The sequence below is a fragment of the Brassica napus genome, chromosome C3 (assembly GCF_020379485.1).
Source record: "Brassica napus cultivar Da-Ae chromosome C3, Da-Ae, whole genome shotgun sequence".
In the NCBI taxonomy this organism is placed as follows: Eukaryota; Viridiplantae; Streptophyta; class Magnoliopsida; order Brassicales; family Brassicaceae; genus Brassica; species Brassica napus.
The window spans coordinates 7038551-7056245 of NC_063446.1; the positions used below are offsets into that span (position 1 = coordinate 7038551).

General features: G+C 34.2%; 4 protein-coding genes and 1 pseudogene across 4 annotated transcripts; 3 read left to right on the forward strand and 2 right to left on the reverse strand.

The window, feature by feature from the left end:
* Positions 1-343: 343 nt before the first annotated feature.
* LOC106387449 (ATP-dependent 6-phosphofructokinase 7-like) lies at positions 344-3186 on the reverse strand. The gene is made up of 10 exons (XM_013827313.3): positions 2863-3186; positions 2638-2684; positions 2522-2561; positions 2199-2399; positions 1898-2110; positions 1602-1800; positions 1252-1517; positions 1109-1154; positions 875-1029; positions 344-782 (listed from the first exon to the last, which is right to left on the reverse strand). Exons 1-10 carry the CDS (start codon positions 2947-2949, stop codon positions 600-602), a joined length of 1437 nt encoding a protein of 478 aa, XP_013682767.2. The 5' UTR covers positions 2950-3186; the 3' UTR covers positions 344-599.
* A 3447-nt stretch (positions 3187-6633) lies between these two features.
* LOC106387448 (profilin-5-like) lies at positions 6634-7869 on the forward strand. Its single transcript, XM_013827312.3, has 3 exons — positions 6634-6880; positions 7126-7263; positions 7529-7869. The coding sequence occupies exons 1-3, from the start codon at positions 6755-6757 to the stop codon at positions 7661-7663; spliced, it is 399 nt and encodes a 132-aa protein (XP_013682766.2). The 5' UTR covers positions 6634-6754; the 3' UTR covers positions 7664-7869.
* Positions 7870-8462: 593 nt separating this feature from the next.
* LOC106385249 (mitogen-activated protein kinase kinase 6) lies at positions 8463-10724 on the forward strand. Its single transcript, XM_013825178.3, has 8 exons — positions 8463-8658; positions 8929-9013; positions 9104-9238; positions 9436-9663; positions 9755-9937; positions 10036-10259; positions 10363-10408; positions 10504-10724. Exons 1-8 carry the CDS (start codon positions 8576-8578, stop codon positions 10594-10596), a joined length of 1077 nt encoding a protein of 358 aa, XP_013680632.2. The 5' UTR covers positions 8463-8575; the 3' UTR covers positions 10597-10724.
* A 201-nt stretch (positions 10725-10925) lies between these two features.
* Positions 10926-14174, reverse strand: LOC106383704 (annotated as a pseudogene).
* Positions 14175-16033: 1859 nt separating this feature from the next.
* On the forward strand, positions 16034-17075 carry LOC106387446 (protein OXIDATIVE STRESS 3 LIKE 2-like). The gene is made up of 2 exons (XM_013827311.3): positions 16034-16442; positions 16564-17075. The coding sequence occupies exons 1-2, from the start codon at positions 16171-16173 to the stop codon at positions 16808-16810; spliced, it is 519 nt and encodes a 172-aa protein (XP_013682765.2). The 5' UTR covers positions 16034-16170; the 3' UTR covers positions 16811-17075.
* The last annotated feature ends 620 nt before the right edge of the window (positions 17076-17695 follow it).

Consider the following 17695-nt stretch of genomic DNA (forward strand, 5'->3'; position numbering starts at 1 on the left):
GTTTGGAATCTGATTCACATTTAACCTGACAGATTTCCATCTCCCTGCACTTTTCCAGTCCTGCCCGCAACGCTAAAGCAGGCGAGAACACTTGATGTTTCAGTCCCGAATACTCCCGCAATTCTTCCTGTGTTGAGATTGTCCATCCCAGTCCAGCGACTGTTGAATCCACTCTCCAAGCCGCATCTGATCTCAGCACTGTGGCAGTTTGTGGCTGCATACAAGCCTCCACCTCGCCTCGTGAATTCTATATTAGGTTATATATCTTTCCTATTTAATCTAATTATTGTCATATTATATTCTAAATTCTTACAAAATCATAAAATGATATAATCTCAAAATGTAAACAAAACAAAAAGATTGTTCTCATTATTCATAAATCATAATCATATGATATGATATTTGGAAGGTGCAAAAAGTTGCAAAATGTTACAAAACAACACATCTACAACAATCTAAGATGTGTTTCACAAATTCTTACAATTATTCCACTTCCACACGAAAACGGCATAATTTTCAGAAACCCCTGAATATATATGATTCCTGAAACTGAAAGTTCCCAAACAAAAGTTGTTTTTAACGTTCACTTGGTGATCTCTTTACTCTTTAGTCACTTGAGGAATATCCACAACTCCGTTACAGTTTTCACCGTCAGGCGGCGTCTCCTTATTCTCCTCAGATACATGCTTAGGACCCAAGAAACTTGGCTGATTAGTAGAAGACAACAGCCTTGCCCACATTCTATCCGTAATCACCACACTGTTCTGTTTCTCTGTTATCCTCTGCACAAAAACAAAAAGATCAAATCAGGACTAATCTGTCAGGAGTCCATTGCAACATCTCTAGTCACAATTCAGATTGATTAGTAACTTACGTAGAAAGGGATGTATGTTTGTCTTCCATGGACAAGACCACTGGTGTAGCCGGTGTAACCAGCCATTGCACCATGAACCGCGCTCTGAGCTAGAAGCGTACAGTATACATTGTCTGCCGCATTGCTTGGAATCGCCCTGATCATGTATGTAGGATCTAAAAGCAAGAAACAAAAACTAAGTTTAAAAGAAGAGTAAATCCAACTACTTGAAAAAGGGGTTATGATTTTTGTTACCAATATATTTGAGATTCATCACCATCTTGATCTTCTTGAAATGATCCTATCACCATTAAATAAAGTAAAAAAAAAAAACAATATTCATGAGGTTTCGTTGTAGTGGCATAAGAGAAAGTTTTTGAGTCTTTTGTTTTGTTTACCTTGATGCTTTGTGATAGCCACAAGCCGACATCTTTAAGAACCTTGTTACCAGACGCGTCCTCAAGAGTATTAGTCTCCATGCTTTTCGTCATCATTTCTTGACCTGCTCCTTCAGCAAGAACAATCACCATGTGACCATGCTCCTTGAGCCGTTTCTCTATGTACTCAAAGAGTCCACCTTCTCCTTCAAGGTAAAATGGTGACTCTGGAATCAAGCAGCAATCAACATCTCTGCTTGCTAATGTAGCATACATCGCTATGAATCCTGTAGTAAATCATCAAATAGTCAAATAATCATTAAACTGTAACGTTCAAAGCAAAAAAACACATAAGAAGAGAAAAAACTTACCACTGTGACGACCCATAAGCTTTACAAAACCGATACCATTCTCATTACTCTCAGCTTCAACGTGTGCTGCGTTGATCGCTCGTTGAGCCTCCTCCACAGCAGTGTCAAACCCAAAAGATCTATCAATTACTGGTATATCGTTATCGATCGTCTTCGGTATTCCAACCACAGCAACTTTAAGTCCACGCTTTCTGATCTCCTACATGGTTTCAACACAATCTTTATTCAGCTATTAATTTTAAAGCTTACAACTTAATTAATATTATGTCGTAATCACAATGGCTAGCGTACGTTACCTCAAATATTTTTGAAGCTCCTCTCTGTGTTCCGTCTCCACCGATGATGTAAACCTGGTTGATACCCCGCTCTTGGATGCTATCAACAATCTTTTTGGTATCATGCCCACCTCGTGAGGTTCCCAAGATTGTTCCTCCTCGTTTGTGGATATCGTTCACGACTTTAGAGGTTAAGGGGATAGTGTTCTTTGCATAGAAACCTCTGTATCCACCCTGTTACATATGAGAATCATTAGGACAATAGCTGCGATATATCAAACTGTAGACGAAGAGATTAGTATTATGTTTTCACAAAACTTACATCGATTCCAAGGATTCTTTTTACTCCGTACATGTGAGATAAGCTGCTCACGATTTCTCTAATCACGGTATTGAGGCCAGGACAGAGACCTCCACATGTAACAATACATGCATGGACTTCATCGGACTCAAAGTAAACCTTTTGGCGTGGACCCGCGCGTCTGAAATGGATTCCTCTTGGACCATCCTTGTGGACTATAATCTGAATAACAAGAACAAAAAATAGAATATTTTCCTCAGTTTTCTGAGTAAGATATAAATCATCTAAACACCATATTTCAAGCAGTTAGGGTAAAAAGAAGGATTGTGCTTGATGAAACTTACCTTCTCAGGTACAGTATCTTCTGTATCAACAAAGTATTGCCTGACAAAACCCAAAATCAAACCTATGAACACCCTTAAGCAATGAAAACGTCTAAAGATAGGTGAAAATTACTTACTTAACCACTGAGTAAGCTGGATTGTCTTTTAATGGATTCTGATAAGTCTGCAAATAACATAAACCATGAAACATATGTTACATATCAAAGATACAGAACCCAAAGCAAAAGACTCATCCATTGTTAATAGACGATATTAGGTACGATCTCTTTGTAGAGATGGAGAATATTACTTTAACTTTACAAATCAATAAGGTAACAACCAGAGATCAAAGTGCAACGTACCGGAAGGTCAGGAAGATAATCGATGAGATGGGGAACGTCTTGTAGTATATAACCACCGGGACCGTTGACGATCTTCGGACTAGACATAATCAGAAGATGTAAGAGAGTGAGAGACGAAGAACTTTTCTTGATTTTTCTTAGACGGGTAATCTGATCACACAGGTGGTTGGCCTCAAATAAAACTTTTAAACATGAGTGTGTATATGCAATTGGGTACAGGATTCTCGTGTATATATATGTAAATGCAGGAAAAAAAGAACTTTCAAACTTGGAGAAGATTATTCACATTATTCTAGAACAGTTTTAAGTGTCCATCTACGGACATAGTTGACTTGGGGGTTTGGAAAAGAAGTAATTTAAATTAAGGGTTTGGAAAATAGTATTTTATTCATTCGTTTCAAATAGTGCCGCTTTTAACATTTTTATGGATTTTAAAGAAAGAAATATTCATATTTAAAAAGTTCAAATTTATTAAAAAACTGTGAATGATATTTTTAATAAAAGTATAAGAAAACTGCGAAAGTTTTTTTTTCAATCTAATTTTTTATAATTAGAAATTTATTATAAATTAAATAAAATAGTGTTTTTAACCATTAAGTTTATGAGAGTATGAGGTTGCGTCTTGACCGGTTCCACCTTTTGTCTTTTCTAAATTCTAATCAGTAGGCCTGTTTCAATGTTGAAGGAATATTCTGACGTTAAAGAAGCATAATCTCTTGATTAAAAAAAAAAGACAAATCAGATTTGATGTGCCGGCTGTCTCTATTTTACGTTTGCATATTTGTTTAATAGTTTTCGTAATCTTTTTGCCTTATTTTTTGGGATGTCATGTATCAAGCAACTCTATGCTGCTAACAAAGAGATAATCTTATTTTAATATTTCTAAAATTCAGAAAGAGTTGACAAAAGCCTATAAAGTTCACAATTCTATTGCTTATTCGTTTTAAACAAATACAAAATCATTTGTATATAATTATTTTTGGAAACAACTCGTGTATAATTCATTAAAATAAATTATACACGTGAAACCATATGAATCATATATCGAGTGTTCTGGAATCGATTATTCTGTTGATGGTAAACTGAAAACAATGCAACTGCTCAAAGAACCAGAATAAAATACTACTAGTGAAAAATGTGTATTATTGTGGCCGTTTTTTTTTTCTGTTTTCTACATACCATTTATAATATACTTTAATGTTCTTTAAAATAAAAAATTAAAATAAAAGAAAATTTATTTCCAAATTGTAGCATTTCCAGTTTTTTTTTGTTTAGACTTACAATCTAGCTAAATAAAGAGAAATATATCTTTCAAAACGTTTCAGAACACTATATTTTCCTAACAAACTTTGAAAAAATGAAAATAATAATAAAGTACAGAATTATAAAATTTTGATTTTATTAGATATTTAAAACCAACAGAGTGACTTTTACTAATTACACTAAAGTCCATAACAAAGAATATATTGTCACCCTTTAGCTGATTGGGTTTCCAGGATTTCTTAAAAATGTGCTTCGCACAAATCATTAAAAAAAATCCTGGTGTGATATCAAATGAAAATCCTAGTGTTATTTTACAATCATTTCATTATTGTTAATGTTAGACTGAAAGATTTTTTAAGAAAATTTTGAAAAAGTTAAAAGTGAAATAAGTGTTCTATTATTTATTAAACAAATCTTTCCATTTTCCTTAAGAGAGATTATCGGTAAGTGAATTTTCATGAACTTTAAAAATTTTGAGATTCCATTGTTATTAGTTCTTGGATTTCTAAAATCTTAATAGAATATATTGTTACGAATTTACAAAATCCATTCAAATCTCTTGTTATTCAAAATCTCTTGGAGATGAATTCTATTCATTTTTACTCATAAGATTCAACTTTCAAAATATCATATTTATTCATGTGATTTTCAAAATCCATGTGATAAAAAACTAGAAAACAAAATAGTTATATTTACCAAATATATATTGCACTTTAAATCCAAATTATATGTCCAAAACTATAATTTATTACATTTTATATACTTTTACATTTTTGAATATATAATTTTTATATTGTTTTATCATTTTTGAATATATAATTATATTTATATATATTAAAATTTTAATATAATTTTTTTAAATAGTTTCAAAAAGAAATTTTGAATTTTAAAAAGAAAATTTGACAAAAGTTTTGAAAAAATCGAATAAATTATTTTAAAATTGTAAAAAGTTCGAATTTAAAAAACATGTAATTCGAAATTAAACAGAAATTTTTTTATTATTTTTATTATTATTATTTTATTATTTGTATATCTATAAAGCAAAGGGAAAAATAATTTTTTTGTCTTTTTAATGAAACATCTTTTAGTTATTTTCCTCTTTGAGTGCTCTTTTTGTAACAAAAACTTTTTTAAAAAAATATTTAAGAGTATATATCACTATTATTATTTTTTAGTTTGAAAGAAAATAAATAAATAATCATGCTATATGATTTTTAAAAAAGAATTATATATTTACTTTACAAAAAGAATGATAGAAAAAAGTAATACAAATTTATGAAAATCTATATCAATCTAATAAAACTATGATCAAATTTCATAAGTTAATGTATATAAATTTTCACAAATCCACGTGATTTTTTAAAATCTATCAACTCTTAAAAATTTACAAATTCTATATAAATTCATCTCCCAATAACTCCCCCTTAAATTTGATTTGGGTTTTCCATTTATTAAAATGGAGTATTATTTTTCTCTTTTCTCAATTTATCATTTACCAACATACGACGGTTTATCGTGAAATACAATAGTCTTTTTTTGCCTTTCCTGCGGTTTAGACCGCCGGATTTTTCTGTTTTCTTTTCTTTTTTGTTTGCCACATCCATATCTTGATGGTTTTGTGTCCACCTGAGTTGTCGAAACTGCAGTTCTCCACTCGACACCAAACTCTATTTTCATTTATTCCGAGTCATGGCGAGTCTGATCGGTTAGGGACCGTGGTAGCGGCACCCACACCATTATCCTTCCTGTGGTCATCGGTTATGGTCTGCGTCAAAATTGGCGTGGTTGTTGTCTCCTTTTGGGAGTGTTCTTGTCCGGCCTTTGGGTACGGTTTACTTATGTCTCTCGATTTGTTGATTGAGTATCATTATTGTACATGGGTAGTTTGGTATTGGAAACCGCCATGGTCGTGCATTGGACAAACAATGGAGATACGTCTGAGTCAATCATCTCTTCGCCACACCCACTCTTCCTGTAATGGGGAGAATGATATGATAATGCTTGCGGTGAGTCATCGATTGGAGGCCTTTAGCGGTAGTTTATTGGAGGCCTTTAGCGGTAGTCATTGATGTGTTATCGTTGACAGAAACAAGGAGTCCACAGATGTTTTTTCAACAAAACATATTGAAGATATGGCTTTTATCCGTTACAAATCAAAAGAATTTTAACGTCATACAACAAATCATGTTATCTCCTGCAGCGGAAGTGTTTGGAACGGATGGCGATGTAACAGATGGATCCATTGATCTTTTAAGAAAAAGGTATCGAGAACCATAAAAAAAGATAATACAAGACCAAGAACGAATTGGAAGAAAGCTAGCGAATCAGCCTATCCTACGAATGTGTTAGGAAACATCTGTTTAAAGTTCTTATTAACAACATGTTTGATGTAATTTTTATTTAACGTAATATGTTACATATCAATAAAATAAGAAGTTAAAAATAAAAAACAATAGTCTTTTTTTCTTTTACATACGACGGCTTGATTGTTGTACTGACACGTGTCGTTCATGTACATCTATTAGCGTAAATGCCACTCCTACCACACACACGAACACTTGTAGTTTCAACGCTATCTCTAGAACATTCTGATTAACCACAGAAGAAGCAGAGAGCTAAGCAGACGAAGATGTCGTGGCAGACTTACGTCGACGACCACTTGATGTGCGATCTCGGGGACGAGCAGCGCCTCACCGCCGCCGCAATTATCGGCCAAGACGGTAGCGTCTGGGCTCAGAGCGCAGATTTCCCTCAGGTTAGTGCTTGTTTCTTCAGCCAGTACTGATTCTTATCATCTTTGCGCGTTTGGTGATGTCTACTGAGTGTTCAATCGAGTTCCTCTATGAACAGATTGAATCATTTTTAAGCCTTTTATAAATAAATAAAAAGTTGCGACTTTGGACATGAACATGTGTTTTTTTTTTTAAATGTGGTATGAGTTTGGTCTCCTGATTCTCATACTGTTTCTCACAAAGCTTCACATGTGTTAACTTGTTTTAGTTGAAGCCTGAGGAAATCGAAGGCATCAACAAAGACTTCTCTGAACCTGGATCACTTGCTCCAACGGGATTGTTCATCAATGGCGCAAAGTACATGGTAATCCAAGGAGAGCCAAACGCTGTGATTCGAGGAAAGAAGGTAAACTTGAGTTGATCTCGATGAACCTTTTTTTTCTTTTGTTTTTTTTTTTTTTTTTTTTAACTCTCGTATCTGGACAGCCACATTCCCTAGGGGGTCCAGTGCCCCCAACGGAAGGGATGTTAAATCCGTTGTGGCCGGGACTCGAACTCGTGATGGCGGGCACCTCAGCTGAGGTTCCTATACCACTAGACCAGAGGCCCGGTTTCTTTTTTTTTGTTGTTTTTGTTAACCAATATTGTAAGTTTTTTTGCGTACATTGTAGGGAGCTGGTGGTGTTACCATCAAGAAGACCACCCAAGCCTTAGTCTTTGGTATCTATGAGGAACCAGTGACTCCTGGACAGTGCAATATGGTTGTGGAGAGGCTCGGTGACTACCTCATTGAATCAGGGCTCTGAAATCTAAGCTGATGTTGCTCATATTATATTCTAGTTTAACTGTGAGAGAAAATCTATTTATATATGCTGAATGTGATGAATCATTTAAAAGTCAGGCTGCATTTTACTACCTACCATGTGATGAATTGTATGATTCTTAAACTATTGTCTTCATGTGTCAGAGTTGAAATTTTTAATGAATGGTAGTATGGTACCCCATTACATTAGTTCTACAGATTGAGTTTTTTTTTTTTGTGAATTGCAATGAAGATAGATTCAGATCACAAGATCATAGACACAGGTAATTCAATTGCACCACAAGTTTTCAGATAGAATGTCTGTACAACAAGGCCACTTCAGGAAGAAAGACAAAATCTTTGTTGGTCACACTTCTAGACCAAGACCAAACCGTTGAGGAACAAATGTTACATTTGCTTGCTATTGCTACATACATCTAGATTGTCGGCGCTTCTTCGACCTTCCACCGTTGCAACTGTCTGGAAATAAAAATTGGGGGAAGAGAAGACAGAATCAGTTTTTTTTTTCCGACCAAATTTGTATTTTAGGATTAGGAATGAGGGTTCCAAGAACTGAGATTGTAGCTCTAAGTTCTACACAAGAAATTAAAGGAATCAATGGATTGAATGCTGAGCAAAATACAGGCTTTTCTTTTTGATATCTGTCCATAAATACCGGAGATAACCGAGGGAATATTTTTAAACCGTGCTTAGACTAATGGGTCGATTAAGGGCCCATTTAGATCTTACTATGCCCGTCTTAATTTCCGTAATTATATACTAATTAATTTTCCCGGTCTCACGCGTTCAAAATAATATCCGTTACTACGAAGAATCGTCTTCTTCTCTCCACTTCTCACTTTCTCTTTCTAAAAAACTGCTTATTTAGAGAAAGGGCGAAAGCGATAATCCCTAGATGGCGCCGATGAAGCTCAAATCAAACTTGAAGCAGCTTAAACTCTCCGTTCCAGCTCAAGAAACCCCAATCTCCTCCTTCTTGTAAGTTCTCCCGATTAGAAATCGCACTTCTGATTTCGCTACAAATAAATCAGATTGATTATCATCAAATTTGCATCGATGATAATTTGTTGGATCCTGAACTTCCCCGATTGTACTACGATCTGTTTTTTTTTTTTTGTGATTTGAACCATTTTTCTGGATTTGATCGAATTCAATTGAAATCTCAAAAAGGGAAGAACTTAATCGTCTTCGATTTTCGTAGCTAACAGTGTGGAAACTTGGTTTGTTTAATTGGTGAATTGCGTACAGGACTGCAAGTGGAACGTTTCACGATGGAGATTTTCTGCTGAACCAGAAGGGGAGGAGGCTGATCTCAGATGAGAAGCAATCAACGGTAACTTCACTTACCTCAAACATTAATCCATTGTTGTATAGAAGAAAGCAAGTGAGGACAATTCCTTGTGTGTGTTTTTGTTGTTAATAGCCATCTGATAGCAAGGAGCTTGATTTCGAAATCACTGCTGAAGACTTGGAGAGTGTGAAAGTCATCGGGAAAGGCAGCGGTGGAGTTGTTCAGTTAGTTCGACATAAATGGGTTGGCAAACTATTTGCTATGAAGGTACGTTCAAGATAAGTACTTTGTTCTCTTATTTGAATCTAAAATGTTGCAATTTATGACATAGGAAGCAGGAAAGTTTTGCTCTTTTTTTGATAATATTGTAAAGTGGTTAGAAAGATTCACATGGAGTTCATTATTTGTTCGAATTTAAAAGCATTTGGGGGTTTTGACTCTGTTCATTTTTTTATGAATCACAGGTTATACAGATGAACATACAAGAAGAAATCCGAAAGCAAATTGTGCAGGAGCTCAAGATAAACCAAGCTTCGTCTCAGTGTCCACATGTAGTTGTCTGCTACCACTCTTTCTATCACAATGGAGCCTTTTCCCTTGTGCTCGAATACATGGACCGTGGATCTCTTGTGGATGTGATTCGACAAGTGAAGACTATTCTTGAGCCTTACCTTGCTGTTGTCTGTAAACAGGTCCCATTGAAACGTCCTATACATCACCAAATGGTTCAAGCATTCTATATGATTGATCACTCTTTACTTATTTTTCCCTCTTGTAAAACAGGTTTTACAAGGACTTGTGTACCTGCACAACGAAAGACATGTCATACACAGAGACATTAAACCATCAAACCTTCTTGTGAACCATAAAGGAGATGTTAAAATCTCAGATTTTGGGGTCAGTGCAAGTCTTGCTAGCTCCATGGGACAGAGGGACACATTTGTTGGAACCTACAACTATATGTCGGTACGAAAACGTTCCAAGATCACTACATTAGGAAAGAAGCTCTTGTTTATTAACATATACATAACCATGCCTCTTTATTTTACTCTCTTACTTCACAGCCTGAGAGGATCAGTGGAAGCGCATATGACTACAGCAGCGACATCTGGAGTCTGGGCATGTCAGTGTTAGAATGCGCAATAGGAAGATTCCCTTATTTAGAATCTGAAGATCAGCAAAACCCGCCTAGCTTTTATGAGCTTTTGGCAGCAATCGTAGAGAATCCACCACCAACTGCTCCTTCTGATCAGTTCTCACCTGAGTTCTGCTCCTTTGTATCAGCCTGGTAAGTGGTTTACTCATTATATGCTTTGTCGTTTACTCTGCATGGAAACAGAAAAAGAGTTGATACTAATGCTTCAAATGGTTCTTCATTACATTTCAAATAGCATACAGAAAGATCCTCCAGCAAGAGCTTCATCCTTGGACCTCTTGGTAAGTAATTCTTACTCACCACTCTCTTTTTCTCTATTGGAAACAACCTTGAGGATCTTTGATGAAAACATGCGATTTTTTGTTAATGTTCACAGAGTCATCCATTCATAAAAAAGTTTGAGGACAAGGATATTGATCTCGGGATACTTGTTGGCACTTTGGAACCACCTGTTAACTACCTTAGATAAGTAAAAGTCCTCTTCTCTTCTTCTGCATTCTGGTGTATGATATGATATGATAAGATGCATGATGTGTAATGTGTCTCTAAAGTTTACAATTACTTGATGATCAAAAGTGAACGAGATTTTATTATCTATTGTCTTTCTTCATTTAATATGAAATATACACTTTTTGGTCGAATATGTGATAAAATAGACATCCCCACCCAAATCATGACATTTCATAAAGAGACGTATCAAAGGATAAGAGTGTCTTCACATGAGAACTTGAGAGATCTTATATTAGGAGGAATAACATGTGGTGGAGATGAGTAATCTTCTTGAAATGCAGAGAGGATATGAATCTTATATGTTGATGAACATGTAAGCAGAAAAATGCTCTGTTTTCCACAAAATAAAGATCTAGAGATTCGGAAAATAAAACACATAAACACCAAAAATAAAGTCAGAGACAAAAGGTAAGAGGACCTTAAGAAACTCATAGGTCTTCTAGAGACACACACCATAACATTAGTCAAACAATAACTGACATGTCTCTGAAACTCTGTTCAGTTTCTTTAACTTTCTGAGCATGCGATGATGTTTGTTTCTACATCTTGTTGAGAATGTCGCCGTGTTTAAACATGTAGTGTTTGCTAGTATGTAGGCAGCCACATTCCTCTCTTGCTCTGTGCCTTCATATTGTCTCCATTCCATGATCTCTAGATGCGTTGATAGACATTCAGGAACAACTGTTGGTTCCTTCCATAGGATCATCGGATCATTGTAATGGGCACCATGTTGCTGAGAAGAAGAAACATTACGTGTGTTACCTTGATACTATTCTTATAACACACTAGTAAAAAAAAATCACATACTACATACCGACTTAAGCTTGAGATGTTTGAGTCTTGGAGCGTCGTTGAGTATACAAACAAGTAGATTGGCCCATCCCGCAGAACATGTACATAGATCTAGATGTTCAAGATAAGGGAAGGTCGTGCCACTAGGATATGGAGTCTGCAATTGAAGTAAGTATGTATACGTCACCATATTGAAAATCATCAAAACATAAAAGGAGAATCTTGAGAAAATGATTCAGTAACAAAGTTTTTACCTCTGAAGATAGACAACATAGGGAGAGATGACGGATTGAGGTAAGAGACCCTATGAAGTTCTCAGACTGGTCACAAATAACTTGGATATTAGCCTCGGTCACCTCTGGCATATGCTCAAACACTAGAAGGTTACTGAATGTATCTTTAAAGTCCATTTTCTCCAAAGAAGGAGCATTTATCACAAACCCATGATTCTCCTCAATGTAGGTACGTTTCCCTTTGGAGTTATCGATAGATAAGCTCCTCAGTGAAGGCGCATTGATGTTGAATATCAACACATTGTCATCTCTGGTTTTGTTTATAACCAAATCTTCAAGAACCGGGCAATTTTGTATAAGCTTTGCAACTGAATCGTTCCCCGAGAATTTAACCGATAAAAGGTGCAGACTCTTGAGCAATGGCAAGCGAAACCAATACGGGACTTCCTTGAACACCACACTGCCGTCTTCTTTGGATTGGTCTACAACCAAATATTCAAGAAGCGGGCAAATTGGTAAGAAACTTGCAATAGATTCGAACTTGACCGATAAAAGGTGCAGAGTTTTGAGCAATGGCAAGCGAAACCAAGGCAGATCCACCTTGATACTTAAGTTCACTGAGCGTCAGCGTTTTTAGTGTTCTGCAACTACTCAGAGTACACTCGTTACTGTGGGTTACTTCTGTTTGTTTCACAACCAAATCTTCAAGAAGAGGGCATATTCGTAAAAGACTTGCAACTGATTCGCCTTCCGTGAACCCAACAGATAAAAGGTGCATAGTTTTGAGTGATGGCAAGCAAAACAAAGCTGGAACAACACTGATAGTTAGTTCACGGAGTATCAATGTTTTTAGTTTTCTGCAAGTGATCAAAGTAGGCTCATAATGACTGAATACTTGGGATTGTTTCACAACCAAATCTTCAAGAAAAGGGCACATGCTTAAAATACTTGCAACAGATTCGTAGCCCGAGATCGAAAGAAGGTGCAGGCTTCTGAGAGAGGACAACTGAAACCAACGCGGAACAGTCTTGAACTTCATATCCTTTACAACCAAGTATTCAAGATCCCGACACGATTGTAAAAGACTTGCAAGAGACACGTCACCTGAGAACTCGACCGAGAAAAGGTGGAGACTTTTGAGAGATGGCAAGCGAAAGCAAGAAGGAACAACCTCGATGCTTAGTTGACGGAGTATCAATGACTTGAGGGTTACGCAACTACTCAAGCAACTCGGCAGTTCTAGGGTATTCTCAAACGTCTGAATCCTCAGCTTTCTCACTGACCGCTTAACCGCAAATTTAACCAAAACGTTGATGTCTGAAGCTGAATATTTCTGGTTAAGCATGAGATGAAACCTCTCTAGAATTTGAGACTCGTTGAACAACAAAGATGCGTAAACAAAACTCATAAAATTCACAAAACTATTATATGAATCATCAAACACGCTGACATTCGGCACCAGTTTCCATGGACCCTCCATTCGTAATCTGTTTAAGAGACGTGTTGCAATGCTCTCTTCATAAAGCGGAAGCAATGAGAATATCTTCAGGATCAACTCATCTGGCAACTCACTGATGCTCGGTTCTTCCATCTTTTTTTGTCTGGTGGGGGTTCGCTCTCGTTTTTGGAAAACCCTAACTTGAGTCTCTAATTAAACTGAAGGGGAAACTTGGGGCACAAGCGAAGAAGAAACTAAGAACCCTAGTCAAATTGTGTTTCACGATTAAATAAATTATTTATAACCTTTATTACTGTTTCGAAAAGCAGTAAAGGTTAATTTCCTAAAATATTTGACATGGAGAAAATCATAATTTATCTTTTTCGTTTTTTTCCTTCCGGTTTTCCTTATTTTTAAAGGGTGTAATTCATTAATATCTTTTTGAAAGGCTATCTTTTCTCTTTCTTTGCTGGGACTTTTATTTGTTTAGAACCTAAAAGGAAATTAAAAAAAAAAAAGTAAGGATCATATCTATATATGCGTGAATCAGAACTATTTTACATCCCCAAACTTTCAATTTGCAATCTCAATATTCAAGTACCAGAGATTTTACTTTGAATTTTGTTATGTGTGTTCATAATGTAAAAATCTTGATAATTTATATTTGATAGGCTTTATGATAGATTCACTAGAGCTTTTAGATGATAAATTTAATGCTTAAAGAAATTTAGATTAATAAAAAATTATTATGTGCAAGTAGTATATCTCAAACATATATTAGAATCTTTTTAAAAGGAAATTATTTCTTATTTTTTCTTTCTTTATAATTTAGTTTGGTGAAAAACTCACTGAAAATTCAACTAGTGCACATATCCTTAAATTTCGTAAAATAAACATTGCAATAAAAATGTATTATTTTTTTGACAAAAAAAATCAGCATTGCAATAAAAATGTATTATTTATGTTGTCCGCTATGTTACTTAGAAACGGAAGCTGGTACGTGGAAGCGAAAGCGTATGGAAGCGCGGAAACGAAAATTTTAAAATAATTAGGAAGCGGGTACGTGTTGGAAGCGTATTCATATATATATATATATATATATATATAAGATTTTTAAAAATCTAGAACTAAAAATTATATGATTGAAATTTAAAATAAAGCATTTATTCATTTATAATAATTTCGAAATGATTTCATATTAAAACTATGAAAATACACATAAATTAAATTAAAATAAATTCTTATATTAATTATTTTAATACTTTATAATTAATTGACATAATATATTTGAATATATGATTATCTTTAATAAAAACCTCAATGCATAAAGATAATTTATATTGTTAATTTTTATACTTGTATATTTATATTCTCTCTATTCAATATTATTAAAATTTGGATTTTATATAAATTAAAAACTATAATTTTATATTTTTATTGATATAAGACATTGTGTTTTTTTTCTTTAAAAGAATAGAAGCGTGATTCCAAAACAGAATCATAAGCTTCCAACATATTTTTAAAGAGAATATTTTAGAAGCGTTTTGGAAACGAGATTCCGTAAACTTCCACAAAGTTCTGGTTCCGACCGGAAAACAGACGTTCGATGAAACTTCCGTGCAATGTAGGTTGTCCGGAACGTTTGAAGCCGGGAAATATTCTTGTTTTAAGGATATGTTTTAAGTAATTTCAATAGACACAAAATATAATATATTTTGAGGATATATCTATGTTATATTACTATTTCGATATAAAAATTGAGGAAAAGTCGTCTAGTTGATGGGAACTAATAGTTTTGGTCCTTTTTGGTCCAATTGACAGAATCAAGGAAATTAATTTTAAAAAGGGTTACGATAGTGGTGACGAGGACATGATTCGGATATGTTTTAAAAGAATTGGTCTTATCTTATCGCTAGTACTTTTTCCGTTTCATTTTAGTTGTCGTTTTAAACTTACGCATACAGTTTAAGAAAACGTTTAATTTTGTATATTTTTTAAATAAAAACATCATTATCCATACACCTAATTATATTTCAACCAATGAAAAAATAAACAGAAAATTTTATTAATAAATATTGCATTGAAATCATAAAACGACACTTATTTTGAAACGAAAATTTTCTTTCATAACGATATTTAAATTGAAACGAAAGGAGCAACAGCTATCATGGAGAATTGAACACTCCTAAACAGATCTTCTAACATAGGCATATTACATATACTACTCCTTCACTTATCATAATATAAGTAGTTGTAAATGTTTTTCTGTTTCAAAATATAACTAGTTTAAACATTTTAATGTAATTTTATATTTATTAATTACTCTATAACTAATTAAATTTTGTAGATTTATTATAATTAGTTGAAAATATATACTAAAATACCTTTTTTCTAGGCAACAAATTTTATAGTATTAATGTTTTTACTTAAAACTATTTACATTTTAAAACAAAGAAAGTATTATTTAGACACAAACCAATTTTATTTTATTGTTATATATAGTATAGGACAAAAAAAAAAGAAGAAGTTATATTTAGTATAGAAATTAGAAAGGATTGTTAGCTATCTTATGATCATCCTAACTAATTCTTGGTATTTGATATGATTGCAATGATATAAAAATGAATATCACCTCATAAATGACAAATTAAAGAAAAAAGTACATTACAATAATAGTTTTTTTAACACATAAAAGTGGGATATGAAAGTGACGGCCCATAGAATGAGAACCGCATATAAGAAACACAATAATAGCAATTAACATATGTGACAGATTATAGATAACGATCATAACAAAAAAGGCAAAAACAAATATTTGGAGATAGATGTGAAAATTAAATAAAAGGGTCAACGTTATCCACGGCTTGCACGTAAGTAATACCCACACATGTATTTATCCTTTTTCTTTTTCTTTTAAATTTTAAATATAACTGGAACCTCTTCACATATCCCCCCTATATATAAATGCAGATGTATATCCGTAAACAGAACTCATGTTTCTGTGTTCTGTCTTTTTTATCCTGTTTCAAGAATCCTAATTATTAATTTGAGTTCGATCTTCATTTCAAAGATGACTCTTCATTTCAATCTGAATATGAAGCAAATGGGCAACATGATCTATGAAGATTCAAGGAGGACCGGAGAAGAAGAAAACATTGTTGAAGGAGTTTCAAGATCGATGTTAGAAACTGAAACATTCTTCGAGGAAGATTCATCATCTTGCTCGTTATCCTCCATGTGTTCTTCATCTGATTTAACAGAGGATGATGATGATGTTTCTTCGTCTTCTTCAAATGGACCTCTTGAAGATCTCTCTGACCTCATGTCACACCTCCCAATCAAGTAAGAAAAATCTCTTAAAACATTATGGGGGGGGTTTAATACCTAATAATGAATGAAAATAAAGATATTTTCTCAGCTCAAGATCTTTGTTATCTAACAAAGTTGTTTCATATTTTCGCAGGAGAGGATTGTCAAAGTTTTATGAAGGAAAATCTCAATCATTCACATCACTAGCAAATGTTAAAAGTCTTGAAGATCTTATGAAGACAGGTTTAAAAAATAGAAACTATGGAGCAAGAAGAAAGGCAAAGAGCACTGGAGGAATGATAGATCAAAGCTACAAAAGGGTTTATAGCCCTAAAGCTACAATCTCCAAGAAAGCGACAAGAAGACCTTCTTCTGTCCTCTCTTGTCTAGCCAGAAGATGATGTTAGATATCAGAGAAACATTAGTCTTTCAAAAGTTTTTTTTAACCCTTTTTACGATACAACAAAATCAATTTCACAGTAACATAATCCCCCAATACATCACCTTAATCTTAAGTCTATGAGAGAAATTTCAGGGTCTTTTAATGTGTAAAAAAAGTTAAAACTAGACTTGTCTATACACTTTTTGGCTTTTTGTTGTTGTGTAGTTGTACGTATCAAAGCTTTAGTGATTCCTAGAATTGGTGGAAGCATTTCCACATAACTATGGCTTCACATAGGAAGAGACGGCTTGGCTTGTCAATAGGAAAGCAACTAGGCATTGTTACCGCTCACAATCAGGACAGCTTGCGAGCCTTGACCTCATATAGGATATCAACTAAACAGACATCTTCTTAATCTCAAGTTCTTTATGGTCTGTGATCTGGTCCACATACGAAACCAAAAACAACTCGCTTTAGGGTAGGTCTTCGTCATTTATTTTTTAAAGCCAACCTTTTCTTCTTTCTGCCTAGATTCAGAGTAAAATCACAGCTTTCATAATCAGCTCTAAGTTAAAATTAAAGACGCGCAAAATTCACATATAACTTACTTTTAACACCAAATCAAAGTGCAGTTGTTTGGCTAGAACCGTAGACATAGATAATCCACTCAGCATTCTCTTCATTAAGTCGATACCTTGACAAGCTAGATTTCATCATCAGCTGACAATTCATCAAACAACATGCAGATGCTCAGGCTGAATAAAAACTTGAAAGATAAATCAACCAGAGGGAAATGAGATCTGCCTTCAAGAAAAAAAACTTGAGCACCCATTATCTCATTTCAACTCTGCAATAACTTGAGAGATGTGTAAGGATTGTAAAAGCCTTCTCCCTGGTTTCACAA